The 27484-nt window shown below is 46.7% G+C and overlaps 1 protein-coding gene across 9 annotated transcripts in view; it reads right to left on the reverse strand.

The window, feature by feature from the left end:
- The window catches only part of AMOTL1 (angiomotin like 1), a 199993-nt gene that overhangs the window by 111300 nt on the left and 61209 nt on the right, over positions 1-27484 (reverse strand). The window contains exon 1 of one of the 9 annotated variants that reach the window (XM_088842905.1): positions 12887-13134. The exons of 7 other annotated variants lie outside the window; for them this stretch is intronic. In XM_088842905.1, coding sequence (XP_088699031.1) covers positions 12887-12917 — 31 coding nt within the window. In that variant the 5' untranslated portion in view covers positions 12918-13134. Of the gene's footprint in view, positions 1-12868; positions 13135-27484 lie in introns of those variants that run through there. One more of the 9 variants, XM_088842903.1, reaches the window with a different exon arrangement.

Genomic DNA, 27484 nt, shown 5'->3' on the forward strand with positions numbered 1-27484 from the left:
TTTCAGCTTTAGCATCAGTCCTTCCAATGAACATTGGTATTAATAATTGGGGATAATAGGACCTACGACACGGGGCTGTTATAAAGCTTAACTGAGACAATGGCAAGGGCTACAAGCAGTTGTGCCAGCACAAAGTGTACGTTCATACATTTTGGCTTCTTTTACGAGAATGGGGAAATGGAACAAGAATCATGGCTGTTGGAGGACTTAGAGATTATCATATGTGAAGTTGGAAAGACAAATATCATATGATATCATGTACATGTGGAATCTAAAATATGACACAAATGAACTTGTCTCAAATGAACTTCTCTATGTCAGACATAGAGAACAGACTTGTAGTTGCCAAGGTGACCGGTGGAGGGATGGATTGGGAGTTTGGGATTAGTGGATGCAGACTAACATAAATGGCAGAGCAGTTTCTACCTTGTTTGCTGGGACACTCACAGCTGGAGCTCTGAGCCACCATGTAAGAGTTCTGACTAGCTTGATACCGAGAGGAAAGGCCACTTGCAGGAGCTCCAGTCTGCACACCTAGCCTTGAAGTGCACCCCAGCCCTGGGGCCAGGTTAATGAATGAAGGAGTCTCCAGATGACCCAATTCCAAATCATCCAGTCACCTCCGGCCTCTTAGCACAGAGGACAGAAACAAGCCGTCTCTACTAGGCCCTGCCACGGTCCAGACCCAGGGCATTGACTGTGCACCTTACTTCTATTATTATTACTTTATACAGCTGAAATAATTATACAGCTCATCATACTGCAGAATCAGGGGGAGTCCTGAGGTTGTTTCCCTGAAACTAGACAGTCCCATTTGGAGGTGATGGGAGACAGTGGCAGCCACTCCCCAGGGAGTGTTAACCTCACCAACACAGATCATCAGACATTAGATTCTCCGAAGGAACCAGCAACCTACATCCCTCACATGCACAGTTCACAGTAGGGTTCGAGCTCCTCTGAGGATCTAATGCCACAGCTGATTGACAGGGGGCGGAGCTCAGGAGATAATGCAAACGATGGGGAGCGGCTGTAAATACAGATGAAGCTTTGCTGGCTCACCGCTGCTCACCCAGTTCCCAACAGGCCTCGGACCACTATAGGTTCATGGCCTGGGGGTTGGGGACCCCCACCTTCAATAAACCTCCAGCTTCTTACCCTCACAATCCCCACTTCAAGGCTTCGTGTAAACGGTATTGTGCTGCTGGTTACAGTACTTTCCCAGGTGCCTTCATTTAAGCCTACTGTGATTTCAGAAGACATTTTCTTTTCCTCTTCTAGTGAAAGGAGCATTAGAGCACCTCTTTTTTCAGAGACTAGAGTGGAGTTAGGTGTGTTCTGTAGGGAGCTTAATGCACAAACAGATGTCTACGGCATCCACAAGGTTCCATGATTCTGAAAACCAACATTTCCTAGTCTCGGTTTCTATCCTTCCTCCTTCTTGATCCGTCCCTCAGAAAGACCCGAGAGGCCCTCTTGTCTGCCCTCACATCTTTTTCTTTGACAATTAATGGCTCATCCTTCAATGTATAAGGAGATCTTGCAAATCAATATGCAAAAGTTTCACATAAATAGAAAGTTCTCAGGAAAACAGACACAAATAGTTTATAAATGTATAAAATGATGCTAAATGCCACTCATAATAAATAAATAATTTAAATATAACAGGCTTTTTGGTTATCAGGTGGCAAAATTTGAGCAAAACTGACTTGAGAATTTATGGAAAAAAACAGAACTGGAAGGTAACTTGGCAATATCCATTAACATTCAAAATGTACTCATATGTGGTTATCATTCTAGGAATTTCTATTAGATATATATTATCACATTTGCAAAGAGGTAGGCACAAAGCTATTAAAGTACTGCCTGCAATATCAAGCACAGAAAACAAACCTAACATCCCTAAAATGAGGGTTGATTATAAATTAAGAGTTCATATGGATGAACAAATTGCCCTCACATCTTTCTACCAAATTTTCCCCCATCACCAGGATGAACAACCTGGTGGCAATGATACTAGGAGCCCATCCCTCAGGAAACAGAGCCTCACTGGAGAATATGACATTCTCTCCTTTCCCGAGACTGCCCAGACAGAAAGGCTGACTCACGAGAAACCTGGTTCTCGGAGCCCTTCAGAGCACGGCTCCTGTGAGGAAGGGCAAGGCGGGCCCACACTTGCTCCGGGGCCCCACGCCTGGGCCTCACCTCCCGAAGCAGCCCTCACAGCTGAGCGGCGGCCGCGGGCAGGGAGGCGCAGGGCCACGGGGCGTGTGTGGGCCCCGCCTCAGGCTGAGGAGGCAGAGCGGGCCTGCAGACGGGACGCCTGCCGTCTGCCTCTGGCTCGGCCTGTTCTGAGAAGGGTGGCGACGAGCTCTTCGGAAGAGGTGCGAGACCGCAGAGAGCGGAGCCCTATCGCGTGGCTCCCGCACGAGCCCGGGTCGCAGGAGTCCAGCCGGCGGGGCGGTGGAGGCGCGTGAAGGGAGCGGATCGTCCCGGGAACTTCCTGGGGCCCACCTGGTGACTGAGCGGGCGCGGGTGAGGAAGCGGAGGCACTCGACAGTCTGCGGAACACCTTCAAAGGCAGCAACTGCGAGAATGACGCAGTGGGGAATGGCATCCGAGCAAGTCCAAACCGGCGCCCTGAACCAGATGAGCGAGCCCCCCGCCTCCCGCCGGCACACGCTGGTGCGACCGAGCAGCCGACCCGAGGTGGAGGAGGCCAGGCTGACGGCGGGGCCTCCCCAGGAGAGGGGCTTCTCAGGGATAAAGCCCTCCCCAGGAGAGGGGCTTCTCAGGGCTAAATCCCGCCCCAGGAGAGGGGCTTCTCAGGACTTAAGCCCGCCCCAGGAGAGGGGCATCTCAGGGCTAAAGCCCGCCCCAGGAGAGGGGCATCTCAGGGCTAAAGCCCGCCCCAGGAGAGGGGCATCTCAGGGCTAAAGCCCTCCCCAGGAGAGGGACTTCTCAGGGCTAAAGCCCTCCCCAGGAGAGGGGCATCTCAGGGCTAAAGCCCGCCCCAGGAGAGGGGCATCTCAGGGCTAAAGCCCGCCCCAGGAGAGGGGCATCTCAGGGCTAAAGCCCGCCCCAGGAGAGGGGCATCTCAGGGCTAAAGCCCTCCCCAGGAGAGGGGCTTCTCAGGGCTAAAGCCCGCCCCAGGAGAGGGGCATCTCAGGGCTAAAGCCCGCCCCAGGAGAGGGGCATCTCAGGGCTAAAGCCCGCCCCAGGAGAGGGGCTTCTCAGGGCTAAAGCCCGCCCCAGGAGAGGGGCATCTCAGGGCTAAAGCCCGCCCCAGGAGAGGGGCATCTCAGGGCTAAAGCCCTCCCCAGGAGAGGGGCATCTCAGGGCTAAATCCCGCCCCAGGAGAGGGGCATCTCAGGGCTAAAGCCCGCCCCAGGAGAGGGGCATCTCAGGGCTAAAGCCCTCCCCAGGAGAGGGGCATCTCAGGGCTAAATCCCGCCCCAGGAGAGGGGCATCTCAGGGATACAGCCCTCCTCGGGAGAGGGGCTTCCTGGGGCTAAATCCCTTCTCAGGAGAGGGATATCTCAGGGCTAAACCCACCCTGACACCATTTATTTCTCTTAAGGGCCAGATTCCTGGAAGAACCTCACAAACAAATCTAGGAATACCCCGGAGAAACAGTAGACCCCCCTCCCTTGACAGCAGCCTGCTAAATTGGTAAGCACCACGCCCAGATGCCTCACTGACCTGCCTTCCAAGTGAAGAGTCTCAGAAACGCCAAGTGGCAAAGTGAGGTTCAAGCTGACAGAGGAGTATCCTCCGTGGTATTTTCTCCCCATCAGTCCACACCAGACCTCCAGGAGGAGTGGTACATTTCACTCAAAAACATGTCCTGGTCCCACAATATGAATCCCAGTGATGTTGCCTTCAGAAAAACAGGGTTAGTATCTTTCTAGAATAGCACTGGCCAGTGGAACTTGCTGTGATGACTGGAAATGGTTCTTAGGCACTTGAATCGTGGCTAAACTAAACTGAAGGTTTAATTTCATTTAATGCTCATTAATTTTAGATGGCCACATGTGGCTAGTGGTTACCGTGGAGAGGAGATTTAGAACTTAAAAAAAAAAAAAGATAGGGGCCAGATTAAGCTTCCAGGAAAAAAAAAATCATGGAATTCTATTTCTCTGCTGCGAGGAAGTGAACTTCCTTAACAGTGCAGCATCCGCTCAAGCTTTTTTCCAGCCCTGAACTCTTCTCTGGTCATGATAATTATATATCAATGTGCCTCCAACACATCACAACTCGGAAGGCCCTTAGAGACCCGAGCCCAAACAGTCCACTGTAGGAAGCCACTCCACAATGTCCCTGCCATCTTCACCAGGTGCCCTCAGCAGCAATGAAACTCAGTATCAGTCCACACCCAAAATCCTAGGATACTCTTTCAAAGGGAAATCAAGGATGCTCAAAATAACAAAAAATAAATTTTGTACCATGCTTTACCTCTTATGTGGTCCTTTCACACACATTATCTCAGGTGACCTTTCACATGCATTATCAGGTAAGCCTCACCTAACGTCAGGATATAAGCATTAGTAACACATTTATTTTACACAAGTGAATTGGCCAAGGCAATATCACCGGCACTTGGTCACCATGTACCCTAACCTCACATGTCTTCCAAGGCGTGAGAAGTCAAAAGACAATGGAAAAGTCGTGGTGGGGAAGGGGGAAGGCGTGGAAGAGCGATTAGAGGATACAATCAGGCACATCAGGCAGGAGCCACAGAAAACAAACTGACGTTAATCTCAACTATTAAACAGGGACAGACTCAATTCCAATGAAAGAGATGGGAATACCAGATCACCTGACCTTCCTCTTGAGAAACCTGTATGCAGGTCAGGAAGCAACAGTCAGAACTGTACATGGAACAATAGACTGGTTCCAAATAGGAAAAGGTGTACGTCAAGGCTGTATATTGTCACCTTGCTTATTTAACTTACATGCAGAGTACATCATGAGGAACGCTGGGCTGGAAGAAGCACAAGCTGGAATCAAGATTGCTGGGAGAAATATCAATAACCTCAGATATGCAGATGACCCCACACTTATGGCAGAAAGTGAAGAGGAACTAAAAAGCCTCTTGATGAAAGTGAAAGAGGAGAGTGAAAAGGTTGGCTTGAAGCTCAACATTCAGAAAACAAAGATCATGGCATCTGGTCCCATCACTTCATGGGAAATAGATGGAAAAACAGTGGAGACAGTGTCAGACTTTATTTTTTTGGGCTCCAAAATCACTGCAGATGCTGACTGCAGCCATGAAATTAAAAGACGCTTACTCCTTGGGAGGAAAATTATGACCAACCTAGATAGTATATTAAAAAGCAGAGACATTACTTTGCCAACCAAGGTCCGTCTAGTCAAGGCTATGGTTTTTCCCGTGGTCATGTATGGATGTGAGAGTTGGACTGTGAAGAAAGCTGATCGCCGAAGAATTGATGCTCTTGAACTGTGGTGTTGGAGAAGACTCTTGAGAGTCCCTTATACTGCAAGGAGATCCAACCAGTCCATTCTAAAGATCAATCCTGGGTGTTCATTGGAAGGACTGATGCTAAAGCTGAAACTGCAATACTTTGGCCACTTCATGCAATGAGTTGACTCACTGGAAAAGACTCTGATGCTGGGAAAGGTTGGGGGTGGGAGGAGAAGGGGACGACAGAGGATGAGATGGCTGGATGGCATCACCGACTCTGTGGATGTGAGTTTGAGTGAACTCCGGGAGTTGGTGATGGACAGGGAGGCCTGGCGTGCTGTGATTCACGGGGTCGCGGAGAGTCGGACACGACTGAGCGACTGAACTGAACTGAACTGAAAGCACCTCAGTCTAGGTCTAATTTATAGAGGGGGAGCCTATGCCCTAAAATAGTGCTTCTCAAAGTGCGGTCCCTGAACCAGAACTAGCAGCAACAGTGGCCCCTGGAAACTTGTCTGAAGCGCAAATTCTGAGGCCCTCTCCAAGCCCTGCTGAAACAGAAACAGCCAGCGGGGCCCAGCAGTCTGGCTTAAAACAAACCTTCCTGATGATTCCCACGTCCACCCACATTTGAGAACCACTGCGCCACAATTCTACATCTGAAGCCCAGACCATTTCCTCTGGGAAATAAACAATCTGGTCATCAAGGGAAAGGAAAGGGAGCCGCCGGGAGTGAAGTTTGAGACACGTCCTGGTGACATCAGCCCTGATGTACTGTATTTCGGGTAATAAAGGACTCAGTCCAGTGGGTAAAGAATCTGCCTGCAACGCAGGAGACCTAGGTTTGAGCCCTAGGTTGGGAAGATCCCCTGGAGAAGGAAATGGCAACCCACTCCAGTATTCTTGCCTGGAGAATCCCATGGACAGAGGAGCCTGGTGGGCTTCAGTCCATGGGGTCGCCAAAGTCAGACACGACTTGGTGATTTGTGACACCACCACCAAACTCCGAACTAGCTCGGGACTGCACACACCTCCCGTGGTCAGGGCACAGAGGAAATTGTTCTTTACCCAGAAAATCTTGGTTTAGGAGCTTTCCTGTTGGCCCAGTGGATAAGAATCTGGACGAGAGTTCCATCCCTGTCCTGGGAGCTAACTACGTACTGCAGGACAACTAAGCCTGTGTGCTCGGCCACGAGTGCAGCCAAGAAAAATCTTTTTACATAAATAAATTCTAAAAAAGAAATTGGTTTAGAAGTAGGGGAAAGGTATATTCTATAGGGAATACTAGATTGTGAACAGAGTATCCTAGCTTCAAATCTCAATAAATATTTGCAAACAGCAAGGTCTTACTGTACAGCACAGTAATAAGTCATCATGGAAAAAATATGAAAAAGAATATATATACACAAATCACTTTGCTGTACAGCATAAATTAACACAATACTGTAAATCAACTATACTTAAATAATTTTTAGAATAAATAGTATTTAGTACACAACTGTGTTCCCAAGTGTGAAAAGACAAAGTTCTATGGCTTTTTTTAAGCTTTGATGATTAAGAGCTGGTATTCCAGTTTCTCAGAGAAAGAAATGAGAATATATAAAACAAAATCATTTATCTCCTGCTATTTTGAAATAATAATAGCCATTTACTGAATGTGCCCAGTACTGTGCTAAGTACTATACATGTATCACTTCAGTTCACCTGCACCCTCCTCCTCCAGGTGAGCACTAGGACTGTTTCCACTGTCTCTGTGAGGCTGTACAGGTCACATTCGCTGAGATCACACAGCAAGGAGGTGGCAGGGCCAAGAAGCAAACCAGATCTATCCGACCTAAACAATCCAAAATACTACTGTTTTTATCATTTTGACACATATTCTAACTTTAAATCTATTCAACTTTACGCACACTCTTTATGTTATTCAGTTTTAAGTACTTCCTTTTAAAGGCTAGTATGCCATGTGCTGTTCAAAACAGTCCTCAACCACTCGGTTTACCCAGAGTCCTTCAGCCCGTGCTCAAGAACCTGGGTAACTTACATGGAAGAATTCATGCCAGTAAAATATTAAAAAACTAGATCGAAGGCAAGAACCCACTGTCTTCTCACCATGCTTGGGCAACATGCCCAGGGAAGCCCCCCCTGACCACCGGGTCAGAGCGGGAACTCCCCGAGGCTTCTCTTCTCTGGGTTCCCACATACGCCTCGCTCTTCTCTATTCTGATGGTAACACCTGGGAATGTCCACACACCAATGCACCAATAGTGAGCTCGGGAGAGCGGGAACCATATCTGATTCACCAGTGGGCTCCAGAGCACTAAGCACACAACCAACACCTAAGAGATGGTTGATAACATGGACAGCAAGACAAACACATTATTAAGAAGGTAAAAGTGAACTGCAATTTGAAGACGTCAAACTATGAGACTTTTAAAAAAACAGAAAATCTTTGGGAAACTAACTTAGGCAAAATGTTCTTAGATGTGACACCAAAAGCACAGTTCATAAAAGGAAAAAAAAAAATCAATAAACTGGATATTAGCAAAATTTAAAAATATTTTGTCCTCTAAATGATCCTGTTAAAAAGTTCAAAAAGACAGGGTACATGTTGGAAAAATATATATACACAAGCCACATATCTGACAAAGGACTCATATCTGGACTATATGAATAATTCTCAAAGCTCAATAGCAAAAAAAAAAAAATACATTTAGACCACGGGCAAGACAGGAGCAGACACTTCACCATAAAGGACACACGGATGACAAATAAGCACATGATAGGCCAACAGCATCAGCCATTAGAGAACGCAAATCAAAAGCACGATGAGACTAGAACGTTCACTGGGACACTAAAATAATAAACACATGGTGGTGTGGACGCAGAAAAACTGCACCTCTCACAGACTGCTAGTGGGAATGTGAAATAGTATAGCCACTCTGGGAAAGTTGACAATTTCTTTAATAAAGAAAATCCTAAACATGCGCTTACCATCCAAAACCCAGCAATCGCAATCCAAGGCATTTGTCTTAGAGAAATGAAAACTCTGTCCTCATCAAAACCTGTACATGAATGTTCACAGCAACCTCAACTGTAAAAGCCAAAAACTGAAAACAACCTAGGTGTCTTTTAGTGGGTAAATGCTTAAACAAACTGTGGTATATCAACACCAGAGAATACTACTCAGCAATAAAAAGGAATGAACTAGTGATGATGCGACGGTTTGGGTGGATCTCAAGGGTGTTATGCCGAGTGAAAACGCTAATCTCAAAGGACCACATACCGCACAATGCTGTGTATGTAACATTCTCAAAATTACAGATGGCGCAGGGGCTGAGTAGTTACCACGGTTAAGAGATGGGGCGGGGTTAAGGGAGGAGTGACTACAAAGGCTTGGCGCAAAGAGCTCGGAGGTGATAGAACAGCTTTGTATCTTGACTGCGGAAGTGGCTACAGAAATCCACACATACGAAGGATACCCACCCCTCAAATGTCCGCATGTAAAACTGGTGAAGTCTGAATATGGTTTGGATTGTACCAACGTTTATTTACTGGTTCCACTGCTATGCTCTGGTTACGTGAGATGTTACCAATGGGGAAAACTGGGTGAAGTGAACATGGGACCTCTCTACGATTTTTGCAACTTCCCATAAAGCTACAGTCATTTCAAAACTAAAAGTTAAACAAACAAGGGAACTACAGGCATTTCACTTAAAACAAAACAAAAAAAAGAAGTGTACATAGCTGCACGACTGGCCAGTGAAGTCCCAAATACAGATTTAAACACACAAAGTAGGACCACTGGCTCGATTTTTTTTTTTTAAGTTAAACCCAATTCTCCAGAGGCATAAAGGGGATACATTTCCTAATATGTTGGAGCTACTCCCCCATCCCCCAATAAAGGGAGGAAAGATGCCTGATGTGTGAGCCACTTTGGGAACCCAGGAGTCTGGTCCTAACAGCATGGCATGAATAGACCGTAAAGTTTCACAAGGATGGAGGCCAAGGGCCCACAAGTCAGAGGAGACTGAAAGTGGTGCCAACACACAAGCCCAGGCGAGGCTCTTTCAGAAAATGCCCTGTGCGGATCTACCCACGATGGCCAAGATTTAAATTCTGCCTTCCTTCCGAGACAAAACCAACAAAATAAATTAAAAAAAAAAATTGTTAAGCAAACAAATAAAAACCTCAACAACCCCAGACTATTTCCAACAAACCTTATAATTAAATATGTCCTCTTCCATGACCTCCAAGCTACCCCCTTGCTTTTCAAGTATTCCACTGCCTATGAATTCTGGGACATAAGAACCTACCGAAATTAATGAAAAACTAGGAGGAGAAAAATTATTCAAAACACTAGAGAATTTACTGATCTAAGCTTCCATACTGATTTAAAATGCAGACAGATAGATACTTGGAAGTGGTGAGGGGTTGCGGGGGTGGTGAGGGGTTGGGGGGGGCAGGAGAATGCTATTGTGAGAATTTTGCTTATCAGGATTATTAACAAGTCTTACAAAGTTACTTCCTTTTTCATTTACTGGCCTGAAAATCAGATTTTTACAATTTTCACTAGCAATCCCCTCCTTTCCTAAGTCATTCATTATTTTTTTTCCTTTGAAAAGCTTTATGTCACACAATATCATTTTCAAAGCATTTTCACAGATTACGAAGAAACACAGCACTGGTACCCATGGGCTGTACTTTCCCACAAAACTCTCACCAGCCAGACTGCCATCTAATTTCAATTAGTTTGGTCATGTTTCCCCCAGGCACTGGGTCCACACTTCTCCACAGGGGTAGACATCAAAAAAAAAAAAAAATCAGAGTTCTCTACACAGAAGCCTTCCAGACAGACCAGTCAAGGGCAGACACTCTCAAGTCTAATCAGCAGAGTGCCTTCCCATAAAATCACATTTCTGCATTCCTGTGCTTTTCTTAAGGACAGCACTTTAAAATCTCATTTAAATTGAAAGTCCTCCATTAGCTTCCATGAAAAGATGCATTTTTAAGTGCTTTGATCTCCACAAGTCCTTCTGTACATTAGTATTCTTCACCCTCCACCACCTGCACCGAAGCAAAACACCAAGACTTGTGCGCATTTTAAAAAGAAGGGAGAGGGAAGTGGAGTTAAGAGCACCTTCTCAGAACTTCCCTTGTACTAGAGCGGCTAAGACTCCGATCTCAAAACCTGGGACCCGCGTTCCATCCCTGGTCAGGGAACTATACCCCAGTGCCACAACTAAGACAGCCTCCCCACCTAAGTCAAAATAATTTTTTTTTTTTTTAAGAGCGCCTTCTCTCATCCTATCCTACTTAGAGTTCACAAGGGTTTCCTCATTTATCTTGAAAAAATGTATCTCACAAAAGCAAAGTATATCCATCCAAAAACTAAGCATCCACCCACACCCCACCAGAGAGTAGAGACAAGCAGCTCTAAAGCCTTCTCGTCTAAGCCCTACTCCTTCTTATTCTGATCAAATCAGTGGTTTCCAATCCTCTGCTCCCCTGCAGAACAGCTCAAAATGTGTGAAGTACTGTGACCACATTGCTTCCATAAAAAGCATAGTAGATGCACTATGATGATCGGAGCCCGGTCCTGGGAGATAAACGTCAACACTGGTCTAGATGCTTCAAGAACTTGCCATCTAGAGAGGCCCCAACCCCTACCATGGGTTGGATGTCCAAGGAGAGCTGTGGGGTCCAGGAGAGGTGGGCAGTCAGGGGAAATCTTAAGTCAGTCTAGCAGGGACACATTGGCCAGTTATGGAAGCAGAGAGAGGAATGACTGTTCAACATTTCAAGTCCAGACTTTTCACTTCCCGAAAAGGAAGGACATTTTTTGGAACAGGAGCTATGAATAAGCCCTCTATTCTGGTTGCATTTGCTTATAGCAAGTACGCTTACTGTTTGGGGTGGTCCAGAGCATCTTTGGGGATCATCAAGGGCCCTCCTGATTCCCTACCTCCAGTGCCTGGTGTGTGTGTGTTTAGTTGTGGAGTCAATGACTCCTTCCCACCCTTTGGACTGTAGCCCGCCAAGCTCCTCTGCCCATGAGGTTTTTCAGGCCAGTATACTAGAGTGGCTTGCCATTTCCTTCTCCAGGGGATCATCCCAACCCAGGGATGGCACAAAAACTCGATCCTCCTAACACGCCTCGGAAAAAGGAAAAGGGCAACCATGCCCACATTCCACCAGGACAGGGCAAAGGAACGGAGGGACCGAGGGCAAAAAGTGTTCCTTCCCAACCGCCAAGTCTCCGAGGCCGGCCCATCATCAGGACCACTTCTACTGAAGCCCCAGTCCAGGTGATCCACACACCAGCCGGGCATTTTCCAAAGCACGTGCCACCTGGGGACAGTAAACCAACACCGAAGTCAAAGATGCAAAAACCCTCGGAACAAAAATGTAAAGTCTTTACAGCCATCAATCAAGATACTAGAGAGCAGGGCGTGGGCGAGGAGCGGAAGCTGCGGGCCGGGTTCTCAGCCTGACCTCCTAAGGGGGAAACCTGGAAAGGTCGCCGCGGCGGGGGCCCTGGAGGTGGGCGCGCGCCAGCAGCTCGTCGGTTCGGCCGCCCGGCCCTCCAGCCCGGCTGCCCACGGGGCACCTCCGGCCCCTGGCCCAGCGCGGGGGCCCGGCTCTGCCCAGCTGTCATCAACCGAAGTGCCACTCTCCCTCCTTCCACGGAAGTCCCATTCCAAGAAAGGCCAGTGCCACTTGGAAAGTTTACTGTTTCCCCCACCCCGAAAACAGATGCTTTTGAAGCAACAGTAACAGCAAGGGAGAGAAAGGGATCTAACTCCCCAGTTTCGGCCAAAGAAACTTGTCCGCGGAGAACAAAGAAGGAGCCATTGGAGAAGGCGATCCGAGGCTGGGGCGTCCCTGCGCCGCCCCCACCCGCCAGGGCCGAGAGTTTGGGGCCGTAGGAAGGTCCCGCGTGTCCGGCGGGCGTGCGTGCGCGCCTTTGTCTCGCGCGCCGGGAAGCGGCCGCCGGCCACCCCTTCCCTCCGCCGCTTCCCTCGGCCGCCGGGGACCCGCGCGCGGGCGGGTCGCGCGGCCATATGGCAGCGCCCCTCCGTTAAAGGCCCGCCCCACGGCTCGGGCGCCCCTGCACCCAGGGTCCCGGGCCGCGACGGCCAAACGACTCCCAGTCTGGGGCCTGCAGAGTGGCGCGGAAACGGAGTTCTATTTTTTTTTTTTAAGTAATCTGGGTAAGGGAGATCAAGATTCCGGTGGCGGGCACTCTCGGTCCCCGGGGCCGGAAAAAAGGCTGCCCAAGTAGCTCCGGAGCCGGGCCGACCTCAGCCCGGAGCCCCGGGGAAAGGAGCTCTCCCCCCACCTCCCCCGGCCCGGAGTGGTTGGGGGCGGAGAGCATCGATCGGCTGGGTCCTCGGCGCTGGAGACTCGGGGGCGCCCCTCCCTGCACCCCGAGCGGTGACTGGTTACCTCTCACCGCAGACTCACAAGTTCCCCGGCGCAACTTTGCCCTCCACATGAGGCGATCATGGCCAGCTCAGCTCCGCGGCTGGGGACGGCGGCCGCCGGGCAGCGCGCTGGGCACGGCGTGGGAGCAGCCTGCGGAAGCGGCGCCCGGCGATCGCCCCCATTCACACGGGAAGCGGAGACCAGCCCGGGGCTTCCCCTCCAGCCCCAAACCCCAGCGCCGCCTCTGGGTCCTAGAGCGCCCCGCGCGCCCGCGCCGCCGCCCGGGGAGGGTGGTCCGGGCTGGTCCGCGTAACCCTACACTCCACCCACGCTGGGCGCCCGGCCGCTGGGCCCTAGAGCCCGCCTTCACGCGCTCGCCGCCCCTCCCCGGGCCCGGCAGACCGCCGGCTGCCACCGCCCTGGGCTCCAGCTCCAGTGTCCGCCCTGGAGTGAGGAGGTCCTTCCTGCGACTTTCTCTTCCTCCCCACCAGGCCAACTCCGGCCGAAATCGTTTTCCCGATCTGCCCTCAAAGTCTAGATGAGGTCTCTGTAGGATTCTTTTTTTTCTTCTTCTTCTTAAGAAGCATTTTCAGATGAAAAGTGGCCAGAATTTTCTCTCTGTATTGCCCTGGTCTCCAGGGCTTCCATCACGCACTGGGATTGGGCGACCAGCCGCTGCGATGGGCTCCGTTGACGAGCAGAAGGGCCAAAACAGATTCTACAACCCGAGAGCCTACAACCGGTGGTCATAACCCCTCTAGTAGTGGAGGCAAAGAAAGGAACTCTGGAAAAAGGGTGCTGATTCTGCCTCACGTCTTAAATCAGGCTATATTGAGTATAACACTCCTCAACCGCTCCTGCATATCCAATTAACGCATCTCTGGAGCCTTGATCTGGGGACCCGAAACTCACCCACATCTTGCAACACTTCTCCCTAGTTTCCAGGAACTGGCTCTGCTGCTCAGCGGAGGAGAGGCCGGCTTCTGAGGAAGACTTACTAGGAGAATCAGGGGATTCCAAACCTCTCACCTTATGCTCCTCTCTAGACCAGGGTTCTTTCAGGGACTCCTGCCTGGACTGCGGCAATGAGCTAACCAGTCCACCAGCCGTTTTACCCCTCCACTCAATCCTGGTGGGTTGTGTGCCCTTCTGATTCCAGTCTATTCTCATACATCCCTAACGGTTCAGCAACCTCTGCTCTCAAGATTTGTTGTTGTTCAGTCACGAAGTCCTGTCTGACACTTTGTGACCCCCATGGACTGCAGCACGCCAGGCCTCCCTGTCCATCACCAACCGCCAGAGCTTGCTCAAACTCATGTCCATCGAGTCGGTGACGCCATCCACCCATCTCATCCTCTGTCGTCCCCTTCTCCTCCCGCCTTCCATCTTTCCCAGCATCAGGGTCTTTTCCAATGAGTCAGTTCTTTGCATCAGGTGGCCAAAGTCCTGGAGATTCAGCTTCAGCATCAGTCCTTCCAATGAATACTCAGGACTGATCTCCTTTAGAATGGACTGGTTTGATCTCCTTGCAGTCCAAGGGACTCTCAAGAGTCTTCTCCAACACCACAGTTCAAAAGCATCAAGGTGCAATAATATATAACAATTATTTACCAAATACCTATCACATTTAGAGTTTGATACCCTAGGACTTGATAACACACAAGAGAAACAAAAGAAGCAGCAGCTAACCAGCCCTCCAAGGATTTATTTATTTTAAAATAACAAAATATGCCAGCACAGAGCAGGAAAGCACTGAAGATACTTGGAAAAACTGAGAGCACTGAGCACATGCAGGGGAAAGGAGCGCCTTGAAGGGTTCTGGAGCTCAGAGCCACTGGCTTTGTAGGGATTTAGCACAGGCTGGGGCTTCTTCAAATCAAGCTTACTTGGTGGTTCAGATGGTAAGGAATCTGCCTGCAGTGCAAGGGACTGGGTTCGATTCCTGGGTCAAGAAGATCCCCTGGAGAAGGGACTGGCAACCCACTCCAGTATTCTTGCCTGGAGAATCCCACGGACAGAGGAGCCTGGTGGGCTATGGGGTCACAAAGAGTCAGTCGTGACTGAGTGACTAACATAGGCTGAGGGAGAATGACGTAGAGAAAAAGGAGGGAAAGTAGGAAGGAAACTAAAATGTATTAATTGCCCATGATTCGGTACCACTATATCCCGAGAGATAGCAGAATTTAATAGTTATAAGTATCCACTGGAAGGAAACCTAGAGGGATTGGTGAGTCATAGTTCCACCACTCTATCTGCGGACACTTGGGCAAGTCACCTAACCTTTCTAAACCTCAGTTTCTTCTTTTGAAAGATGAGGGAAATAGCATCAAATCTCACAAGGTGGCTGTAGGGACTGAATAAAGTAGTAAATATAAAATAGCACAATGCACATAAGTGTTCAACACACATTTGCTATTATTTCAAGCAACACTCCAATAGCCCTGGAGATAGGAAGCCCATCGGGGAAATAGCTGCAGACAATGACATGTGAGGTTGGGCAAAGGACATAGAAAGGAAGAGAGATACCAAATCCTTGAAGAAACCAAATACAGGGAAGATAACCAAATCTTTGAAGCAATATTTTATTCTTTTCATTGACTGGACAGCTATCCTGGGAGAAAGAACAAAGTAATCAAGTTAACTCGGATTTTGTGGCTCATTCATAGAAAGAATGGATCATTCTTGGAAGATTTATAAACCGGTTAATGCAATGGATGGACCAAGGATGGAAGAAGAAGACCTGAGAGGGAAAACTGATTTGAGAAATATGTTGAAGGGTTTCCTGTCATCTGAGCAAGAGGAAATAAGGCACGAGGGCCTTAGCTGAGAAGTCAGGAACAGAATTGTAGAGAAAAAGAGTTGAAGCTGTGAAGATCAGTTTACTTGGAGAATGCCCATAACTTCAAAAATTCAGTGAAGAAGGAGGCAGAAGAGGCAGGAGCTGGGGAAGAACACGGGTCTCCTGCATTGTAGGCAGACGCTTTACCGTCTGAGCCACCAGGGAAGTCCAGTAGAAGAGCTGCTGCTGCTGCTGCTGCTAAGTCACTTCAGTCGTGTCCGACTCTGTGTGACCCCATAGACTGAAGCCCACCAGGCTCCCCCGTCCCTGGGATTCTCCAGGCAAGAACACTGGAGTGGGTTGCCATTTCCTTCTCCAATGTGTGAAAGTGAAAAGGGAAAGTGAAGTCGCTCAGTCGTGTCTGACCCTTAGCGACCCCATGGACTGCAGCCTACCAGGCTCCTCCATCCATGAGATTTTCCAGGCAAGAGTACTGGAGTGGCTTGCCATTGCCTTCTCCGAGTAGAAGAGCTAGGAAGGTTTAAAGGCATGTAAGACAGAGCAGGCTTTAAGAAGATGCTATTAAATGCTACAGACTCTTACGCTTCTGAAGAAATGACAGGCACAGTATGTAGGCTCGAGAATCTGCTGATTCAATCAAGCAGACCACACCTAGAATTTTCAAATTGACCCCAGTGATGATTAATTTGGCAGGCAAATTTTTTCCTCTCCACACATTTTAATTTTCTCAACCATTAATAATCTCTATATCAAATACAGAAAATGAATAGTCTTCTACATCAGATATATGTGACTATTTTTCAGGAGCTAAGACCTGAGAAAAACACTTTGGATTTGAACAGTAAGAGGTCATCAATAACATTTTACATATATTTGGTTTCAGATTCCAACTATGATTGGGACCAACTAGAAACAAGGTATGTTTACACTAAAAACTGAATGTAGCTCTACGAGCAGAAAGGTAGTTAACCAGTCAGCATCTGTGGTTTTGGATCTACATACTCTACATTGCTTTCAAACTGTGGCGCTGGAGTAGACTCTTGAGAGTTCCTTGGACTGCAAGGAGATCAAACCAGTCCATCCTAAAGGAAATCAACCCTGAACATTCACTGGAAGGACTGATGTTGAAGCTGAAGTTCCAGTACTTTGGCCACCTGATGCGAAGAGCTGACTCACTGGAAGAGACCCTGATGCTGGGAAAGACTGAGGGCAGGAGGAGAAGGGGGAGACAGAGGATGAGATGGCTGGATGGCATCACTGACTCAATGGACATGAGTTTGAGCAAACTCCAGAAGATAATGAAAGACAGAGAAGTCTGGCATGCTATAGTCCATGGAGTCACAAAGAGTCAGACACAACTGAGCAACTGAACAACGAAACAAGCAGGGCCAGGCTCTGTGCTGTCATCCTACGCAGGCATTCGGCTCATTGAGTGAATGATGAATCTGAGGCCGGTTTGTCTGGATGTTTCAGCTTCACACCCATGGTGACACACTGGTCTCTTCTTGCCTCATGGCTTTCTCCTCTGAGCACACTACCTAATATTCATTAAACACATGTGCGTGTGTGCTAAGTCTCTTCAGTCATGTCTGACTCTTCGTGATCCCATGGACTGTAGTCTGCCAGGCTCCTCTGTCCAGGGGAATCTCCAGGCAAGAATACTGGAGTGGATTGCCAGGCCCTACACCAGGGGATCTTCCCTACCCAGGGATTGAACCTGAGTCTCTTATGTCTCCTGCATTGGCAGGCAGGTTCTTTACCAGTAGCACCACCTGGGAAGTCTGTTAAACACATAATCTGATCTATATAAAACATAAGAAGCAGAGGGTGGATACCATCATGTACAGGGAAAATGCACCTACAACAGAAAGCTCATAAGGAAGAGGAGAGATGATGGCTGCAAACAAACCCAGAGTCAGATCCTGACTGAGACGTTCAGTAGCTCAGAATATAAAGCACCTGGCATGTCACAGGTATTTATTAAATGAGAATCATTGTTATTTGCTATTCTTACTACAGAAACCTTCGGAATATTGAAAGCTCATACTTTTTTGGCTGAATGGTTGTTTCAAGGTTTCTCAACCTTGGCACATGTGACATTTGGGGTTGAGATTTTTTTGTGGTGAGGACTGCCTTCTGCATTGTTAGATGCTTAGCAGTATCCCTGCCTCTACCCACGTGATGCCAGTAGCAACCTTCCCACTCCACGTTGTGGCAACTAATTACGTCTCATTGTTGTTGTTCAGTTGCTCAGTCGTGTCCGACTCTTTGCGACTCCACAGACTGCAGCACACCAGGATTCCTTGTCCTTCACTATCCCCTGGAGTTTGCTCAAACTCATCTCCATTGGATCAGTGACACCATCCAACCATCTCATTCTCTGTTGCCCCCTTCTCCTTCTGCCCTCAATCTTTCCAGAACCAGCGTCTTTTCTAATGAGTCAGCTCTTCACATCAGGTAGCCAAAATATTGGAGCTTCAGTTTCAGCATCAGTCCTTCCAATGAATATTCAGGGTTGATTTCCTTTAGGATGGACTTGTTTGATCTCTTGCCATCCAAGTAACTGTCAAAAGTCTTCTTCAGCACCACAGTTCAAAAGCATTAATTTTTAGGTGCTCAGCTTTCTTTATGGTCCAACTCTCACATCCATCCAAACTATTGCTTTAACCAGATGGACCTTTGTTGGCAAAGTAATACGTCTGCTTTGTAATATGCTGTCAAGGCTTGTCATAGCTTTTCTTCCAAGAAGCAAGCGTCTTTCAATTTCATGGCCGCAGTCACCATCTGCAGTGATTTTGGAGCCCAAGAAAATAAAGTCTGTCACTGTTTCCATTGTGTCCCCATCTATTTGCTATAAGGTGATGGGACGGTGATGCCATGATCTTTGGCATTTTTTGAATGTTGAGCTTTAAGCCAGCTTTTTTACTCTCCTCTTTCACCTTTATCAAGAGACTGTTTAATTCTTCTTCACTTTTTGCCATAAGGATAATGTCATCTGCGTATCTGGTAATGTCATCTGGTTATTGACATTTCTCCCGGAAACCTTGATTCCAACTTGTGCTTCATCCAGCCCTGCATTTCACATGATATACTCTGCATATAAGTTAAATAAGCAGGATGACAATATACAGCCTTGACGTACTCCTTTCCCAATTTGGAATCAGTCCATTGTTTCATGTCTAGTTCTAACTATTGCTTCTTGACCTGCATGCAGATTTCTCATGAGGCAGGTAAGGAGGTCTGGTATTCCCATCTTTTTAAGAATTTTCCAGTTTGTTGTGATCCACACAGTCAAAGGCTTTAGTGTAGTCAATGAAACAGAAGTAGATGTTTTTCTAGAATTCTCTAGCTTTTTTTATGATCCAATGGACCGCCAGGCTCCTCTGTCCCTGGGATTTCCAGGCAAGAATAATGGAATGGTTTACCATTTCCTTCTCCAGGGAATACTGGCTCCAGACATTGCCAAATGTCTCCTATGGGCAAAACTGCCCCTGGTTGAGAATGTCTGAATTAGCTGAGTAGTTAATATTGCCCAGTTTACAAGCTCCCAAGCTTCTAACTATACTGATCACTTCATTAGTTGTTGGGTGAATCCAACTGCATTACTAACATGAGCCAGGCTCGGTTTTGTTCATTCTACAGTTTATGTCATGTTATGAAAATTTCTTTCTCTTTCTCTCTTCATGAACAAAATACTGACTTTCTAAAACAACAGCAACAGACAATCATTATTAAAAACAAGGACTGTTACAACTGGACATAACTTTGATCAGAATGTTCACACTTAAGATTCCTTACACTTACCATTCTGAAAAGTATGCTGGTGTGTTTTATTCTGAAAACACGTCCTCTCTGTTCATAGCTAGAAAGAATAGCAAGAAGAATGGCCCCTCCACAGTCTATCCAGCAGTTCTAGTTCTTCTCTTTCTAGAATATGTATTAAAGACAAGAACATCTTCCAGTACATCTTGTACCTTATATGCCAAAGACAAAGAAATGGGGTAGCTCTCACCATCCCAAGGACTCCAGCTATTCTGGATGGTTCTATTGAAGAGAAAAAAATTATTTTACAGCATAATCTCAGAGTGGGGGTTTTTGTGGTTGTTCAGTTGCTCAGTCATGTCCGACCCTTTGTGACCCCATGAACTGCAGCACACCAGGCTTCCCTGTCCTTCACTATCTCCCAGAGTTTGCTCAGATTCATGCCCATTAAGTCGTTGATGCCATCTGACCATCTCATTCTCTGTTGCCTGCTTCTCCTCCTGCCCTCAATCTTACCCAGCAGTGGGGGTGAGGAGTTAAAATTCACATCTTATACGTGATCCATCCAGAAATCAAAAATTACTTACTGTGCATCAGTGACAGAGCCAGTATTACGCGAAGCAGAACATAATCTGCAGAAAAGTCCAAGGTCAGGAGGGGAAAAATTAGAAATAACTAGAAAAAAAATTAAGTCCTAAACAGAAGGACTACGTGAAAGAATTAACTGAAAGCACACCAGAGTTGAAAGGAGGGAGAACCATGTGAGAGCTGCAGTGGTTCGTTTAGTCATTCATTTACTCAAAAATATTATCAATTACACTGAATAAGCCACACCCTCCTCTAGGTGAGCAAATACCCTACCACAGGCCCTGCTCATTAAAATGTGTATAAACCTATAACCACAAACTGCTCTACCTGTGATGAGGAAAAGGAACAGGGTTCAATAACAAAGATTAATGATGGACAGGGTAGCTTCTGAGAGGGGGTAGAAAGGAAGGCTTCTCCAAGGTGACAAAGAAGAGGATGAAGAACAGTCCAGTTGAGCAAATAGCCTGAGCAGGGATGTTAAAGCAGGAAGGAGCTTACAGGAGGCAAAGCAAGGGGTGCCTGTAGGGACCCAGGCCAGAGCACCCCAGGGTGAGTTCCTTAGGAAGGTTACGTGTGTGTTAGTTGTTCAGTCGTGTCCGATCTTTGCAACCCCATGGACTGTAGTCTGCCAGGTGGCTCTGTCCATGGGATTTCCCAGGCAAGAATACTGGAATTGGTTGCCATTTCCTTCTCCATTAGGAAGTCCGAAAGTGAAAGCCACTCAGGCATGTCTGACTCTTTGTGACCCCATGGACTATACAGTCCATGGAATTCTCCAGGCCAGAATACCGGAGTGGGTAGCCATTCCCCTCTCCAGGGGATCTTCCTAACCCAGGGTTCAAACTCAGGTCTCCCGCATTGCAGGCAAATTCCTAACCAGCTGAGCCATGAGAAAAGGTCAAGAATACTGGAGTGGGTAGCCTATCCCTTCTCCAGGGAATCTTCCAAACCCAGGAGTCAAACCGGGGTCTCCTGCACTGAAGGTGGATTCTTTACCAACTGAGCTACCAGCCTCTGGGAATGGTCCCTTTCCAATCATCCTTTCCTGGTGGCTCAGATGGTGGAGAATCTGCCTGCAATGCAGGAGACCCTGGTTCAGTCCCTGGGTTGGGAACATCTCCTGGAGATGGAAATGGCAACCCACTCCAGTATTCTTGCCTGGAGAATTCCATGGACAGAGGAGCCTGGCAGACTACAATACATAGGGTTGCAAAGAGTTGGACAAGACTGAGAGATGAACACTTTCACTTTCACTTTAGGATGTGTTACTGTATGAGTCTCCAGCAACATGATTTTCAAATTAAGTCGAAGAGAGAAAAGGAACGCCAGAAAATGACCAATTTGGCTCATCTCACACGCTAGCAAAGTAATGCTCAAAATTCGCCAAGCCAGGCTTCAACAGTACGTCAACCACGAACTTCCAGATGTTCAAGCTGGATTTAGAAAAGGCAGAGGAACCAGAGATCAAATTGACAACATCCATTGGATCATTGAAAAAGCAAGAGAATTTCAGAAAAACACCAACTTCTGCTTTATTGACTATGCCAATGCCTTTGACTGTGTGGATCACAATAAACTGTGGAGAATTCTTCAAGAGATGGGAATACCAGACCACCTGATCTGCCTCTTGAGAAATCTGTATGCAGGTCAGAAAGCAACAGTTAGAACTGGACATAGAACAATGGATTGGTTCCAAATCAGGAAAGGAGTATGTCAAGGCTGTTTGTTGTCACTCTGCTTATTTAACTTATATGCAGAGTACATCATGAGAAATGCTGGACTGGATGAAGCACAAGCTAGAATCAAGATTACCAGGAGAAATATCAATAATGTCAGATATGCAGATGAAACCACCCTTATGGCAGAAAGCAAAGAAGAACTAAAGAGCCTCTGGATGAAAGTGAAAGAGGAGAGTGAAAAAGTTGGTTTAAAACTCAACATTCAGAAAACTAAGATTATGGCATCTGGTCCCATCAGTTCATGGCAAATAGATGGGGAAACGGTGGAAACAGTGACAAACTTTATTTTGGGGGACTCCAAAATCACTGCAGATGGTGACTGCAGCCATGAAATTAAGAGACACTTGCTCCTTGGAAGAAAAGTTATAAGCAACCTAGACAGCATATTAAAAAGCAGAGACATTACTTTGCCAACAAAGGTCCATCTAGTCAAAGCTATGGTTTTTCCAGTGGTAATGTATGGACGTGAGAGTTGGACTATAAAGAAAGCTGAACACTGAAGAACTGATGCTTTTGAACCATGGAGTTGGAAAAGACTCTTGAGAGTCCCTTGGACTGCAAGATCAAACCTGTCCATCCTAAAGGAAATCAGTCCTGAATATTCATTAGGACTGATGTTGAAGCTGAAATTCCAATACTTTGGCCACCTGATGAGAAGAACTGACTCATTTTAAAAGACCATGATGCTGGGAAAGATTGAAGGCAGGAGAAGAAGGGGATGACAGATGAGATGGTTGGCTGGCATCACCAACTCAATGGACATGAGGTTTGAGTAAGCTCTGGGAGTTGGTGATGGACAGGGAGGCCTGGTGTGCTGCAGTCCACGGGGTCACAAAGACATGACTGAGTGACTGAGCTGAACTGAACTGAATCGTAAAAAGTTTAAGATGGGAACCTGAACATGAACTCCACATTGGTCACCTAACCACATGAAAGGTGCAGGCTCTCTAGAGCCTTCAACTGAGTCCTGCTGAAAACAGAGGAAGACTCAGGATGCTCAGTGCCTACAAGGCAGTGGTTCTTAAACTTTAGCTGCATGAAAGTCACCAGAAGAGCTTGTAAAACAGACTGCTGTGCCCCACCATGGAGTTTCTGATTCTGTTGGTCAGAGTAGGGTCCAAGAATTGCATTTCTAACAAGCTCCCAGATGATGCTGATGCTGCTGGTCTGGACCACACTTTGAGAACCCAGGTTTGAATATTTGGGGACCTACATTTCAATGCACTCAGAATCCCAACCTAAATGAGGGAACAGGTAAGTGATACTGTAGGAGGAGCTTGATCAAAACTCAGTTTTCTGTATGGAGCAAGCAAGGACGGAAGAGCATCTCCTGTGTCCCAGGTGATGTCGTGTGTTACCTTGTTTCATTGGTACATGACGCACTGCAGGGGAGGCGCCACTGTCCATGACTTACACCTGAGGGAAAGAGGCTGGGCCAGGTTATGGGGATCTTCCAAGATCACATGGCTGTAAAGCGACAGGGCCAGGTTTCAAACCTGTTCTTCAGAGCAGAGCTCTTGATCTTGCCGCTACACTTTGTAGCCTCCCAAGCACATGTCTCCTCCTCGAGGCTCCCCTGGAGAGGAGAGAGGCTTCCCCGGCTCCAGACCCACCACGCCACTGCAAAGCACACTGGGGCCTACCCTGTGCAGTCAATGATGGATACAGATAGCTGTCTCCTGGGCTTCCCCAGTGGCTCAGATGGTAAAGAATCTGCACGCAGTGTGGGAGATCCGGGTTGGATCCCTACATTGGGAAGATCCCCCAGAGAAAGGACTGGCAACCCCCTCCAGTATTCTTGCCAGAGAATCCAATGGGCAGAGGAGCCTGGCGGGCTACAGTCCATGGGGTGGCAAAGAGTCTGACACAACTGAGAGACTAACACTTTCTTTCTCTTGTCTCTTGAGGGTTGCTAGGGACCTGAACTTGTTATTAAGTTCTTCTCTTTCCTTTGGAGAAGGAATAAGCTCTATTAAGCCCCCACAAATGCACTGCCCAAAGTAGGTTACAGGGCTTCCCAGGTAGCACTAATGGTAAAGAATCTGCCTGACAATGCAGGAGATGTCAGAGACGAGTTTGATCCCTGGGTTGGAAAGATCCCCTGGAGTAGGAAATGGTAACCCACCCCAATATTCTTGCCTGGAGAATCCCATGGACAGAGGAGCCTGGTGGGCTACTGTCCAAGGGGTTGCAAAGAGTCGCACATGACTGAGCCTGCATGGGGTAGGGGAAAGCATGTTACATAATCTCTTTCTAAACCAGCAGAAGTGGTTTTCAGTCTGTTCAGTTCAGTTCAGTTCAGTAAGTATTTCAAAACACAGGCTGAGGACTGAGATGGTTCTGGGCTTAACTTTCCTTCTGTCACTTATTAGTTATATGACTGGCCAAATTAATTGACTAAAGAAGTTTTCTTCTTTTGAGAAAGTAGTAATTACAACAGTATTTGCCTCAAAGGGTTGTGAGAAATTCATGAGTCACTTGCGTGAAAAGCTGCCAGCTCTTAGCATGCGGCAAAATCTCCATAATTATTAGCAATGATTGCTAACCTGTTACCCATTTTTTCCAAAATATAGCCATTTTAGAGGAGTTTTAATTATTGATGTGCCAGACAGTGCCAGACACACAGCTTCTTCTTGACATTTCGTTTTTCTTTTGGCTGTGCTGTGTGGCATGCAGGATCTTAGTTGCCTAATCAGGGGTCAAACCCATGCCCCCTGCAAGGGAAGCACAGTGTCTTAACCACTGGACCACCTGGAGAGTCCCTTTTGACATGTCTTGAGTTTAAGAACATTTGGTTGGTGGATCCAGGACATATGAATGATGGCATCTTGATTTGAATCTCTTCCACATCCCAACTAGGAAACACATCTCCAGAGATTCTTACAGGCAAAACAGGAAAAATATGAATGATTTTTTGATTAAGCATTTTGGGTACATAAAAAAATTAAATAAGCATACCCAATGGGTACTGATTAATGGAGTGATATTAACTTGAGTGGGCTTCTCTGGAGGCTCTGTGGTAAAGAATCCGTCTGCCAATGCAGAAGACACGAGACTTGGGTTCTACCCTGGGTCAAGAAGATCCCCTGGAGGAGGAAATGGTAACCCACTCCACTATTCTTGCCTGGAAAATCCCATGGACAGAGAAGCCTGGTGGGCTACAGTCCATGGGCTTGAAAAAGAGTCAGACACAACTGAGCGACTAAACAACAACAAATTAATTAGGGTGGGGGTTTGAGGTCAAGGGTTCTGACGATCCCACTATGACAAGTATTGGTCAAGTTATATGTGAGGTCCGGCTCAGTTCTTAATGACAAGTTAAAACCAAAATCTTCTCTTAGAAAGCACATGATAGAGGTTGAGCAGGATGTTAAAAAAGAGACCTGCAGCCACTGTGGAAAACTGTATGCAGGTTCTTTTAAAAACTAAAAGTGAAGTTACCATATAATCCAGCAATCACACTCCTGGGCATATATCCAGAGAAAACCATAATTCAAAAAGATATATTCACCCCAATGTTCATAGCAGCACTGTTTACAATAGCCAAGAAATGGAAGCAACCTAGGCATCATCAACAGATGAATGGGTAAACAAGATGTGGTACATAAATACAACAGAATATTGCTCAGCCACAAAAAGAGTGAAATAATGCCATTTCGCAGCAACACGGATAGACCTAGAGATTATAAGTGAAGTCAGACCGAAAAAGACAAATACTATATGATATTTGTCACTTAAATGTGGAATCTACAAAATAATACATATGAATCTATATACAAAACAGAAAAAGACTCACAAACAGAAGAAACACATGGTAAGCAAAGGGGAAGGAGGGAAACATAAATTGGGAGTATGGGATTAACAAATGCACAGTACCGTACATAAAATAGATAAGCAAAGATTTACTGTATAGTGCAAGGAACTATATTCATTATCCTGTAATAAACTATAATGGAAAAAATGAATATAGATATATATGTATAACTGAATCGTTTTGCTGTATACCTGAAAGTAGCACAATATTGTAAATCAATTACAATTTTAAAATTAGAGGTAGTAGGGAGAAGATTAAGATACAATTTGATAGCCATCTTTGAATATCTCGAGAGCTTTCAGAAAGAAAAGAGGAACAGATTTACTCTATGTTTGCTATAAAACCTCTAGAGCATTCTTTTTCAAACAGTAGTAGGCAACCCATTACTGGAAATCAATTGAACAGGTTAATCAACATTTTAAATAAATAAAATAGAACAAAAAGGAAAATATCAGATGCAATTTAATAAGAGGTAATTGCTATTCCACGAAACTTCTGTTATAGTTATGTTTATATTCAAATTTGTGTGAGTCTAATATAACATGTATCCTTATGTTGGGCCTCAGTAAGAAAAAAAAAAAGGTGTGAAAGCTCTAGAAGGGAAAACATGGACAAGTGGGTGCAAGAAACAAGAAATCAGGTTTCAGCTTTTTCACAGAAGCTGTTAAAAAATCAGTTCAGTTCAGTCACTCAGTCGTATCTGACTCTTTGTGACCCCATGGACTGCAGCACGCCAGGCCTCCCTGTTCATCCACCAACTCTGGGAGCCTACGCAAACTCATGTTCATTGAGTCGGTGATGCCATCCAACCATCTCATTCTCTGTCATTACCTGTCTACATGGGTGATGTCTCTAAACTTGCTTTAGAGGATCCCTCGGTCTCTCATTTGGCAAACAGTCTGGAATGTCAAGTTGACAGTTACAAAAATAATGATGATAATAATGGAAAAAGCAGTGAAATTCAAAAGAACAGGGTTTAACAGCTTTGACCCACTGAACCCTACCACTCAAAATTTGAGGGCCTTTTACAAATGGGACAAACACAGGACTTCCCTGGTGGTCCAGTGGTTAAGACTCTACCTGCCCAATGCAGGGGGCGTGGGTTCGATCCATGGTCACGGAACTAGGTCCCACATGCCCCAACTAAGAGTTCACATGCCACGACTAAAAGATCCAGCATGCTACAAAGACGGAAGCTCCCGTGTGCTTCAACTAAGTCAAGATTCAGCCAAATAAATTAAAAAAATACATTTCAAAAGGAAAAGAATTCATATATATATATATATATATATATATATAAGCGTGGAACAAACAGACCCCACAGGGTGTGCACAGAATTTGAGGAAGGGGTTAATGAGGTTACAGTCTCCCTTTGTAGAGTTTCCATGCTCAAACTGGGCTTGTACCAAGGAGAAGATTCCGCCTCATTCACCTGCACCCCAGCATTCAGAACTCAGTTTCAGGGACCCCAGAGGAGGAGTTGACTTTAGCTGCCGCCAGCTGTTCTGACACAGACATAACCTGTTCATGCCCTATATCTTTCCTCTTTCAGCTCATGCTGTGAAGGGTGGCTCTCCTCCAGGAAGCTTGCCTGGCTTGCCCTTGACCTCCACGGCTCATCTTCTCTGGGGTCCCACGCCTCCTTGAATACTTCCCTTATAGCACTCATCATCATAAAAAGAAACTGCAAACACTAATGGAGTGCCAACTGTTAATATGTGCTAAGCACATAGTTTTCCTAGATCATCTCATTTAATCCCTTCCCTCTGCCCTATGAAGGGCTTCCCTGATGGCTCAGTGGGTAAAGAATCCACCTGCAATGCAGGAGAGACTGGAGACACTAGTTCAATCCCTGGGTTGGGAAGATCCCCTAGAGGAGGAAATGGCAAGCCACTCCAGGATTCTTGCCTGGGAAATCCCATGGACAGACGAGT

This window comes from Moschus berezovskii, chromosome 14, assembly GCF_049115385.1.
Source record: "Moschus berezovskii isolate FMDL1 chromosome 14, NW_MosBer_1.0, whole genome shotgun sequence".
Lineage (NCBI taxonomy): Eukaryota > Metazoa > Chordata > Mammalia > Artiodactyla > Moschidae > Moschus > Moschus berezovskii.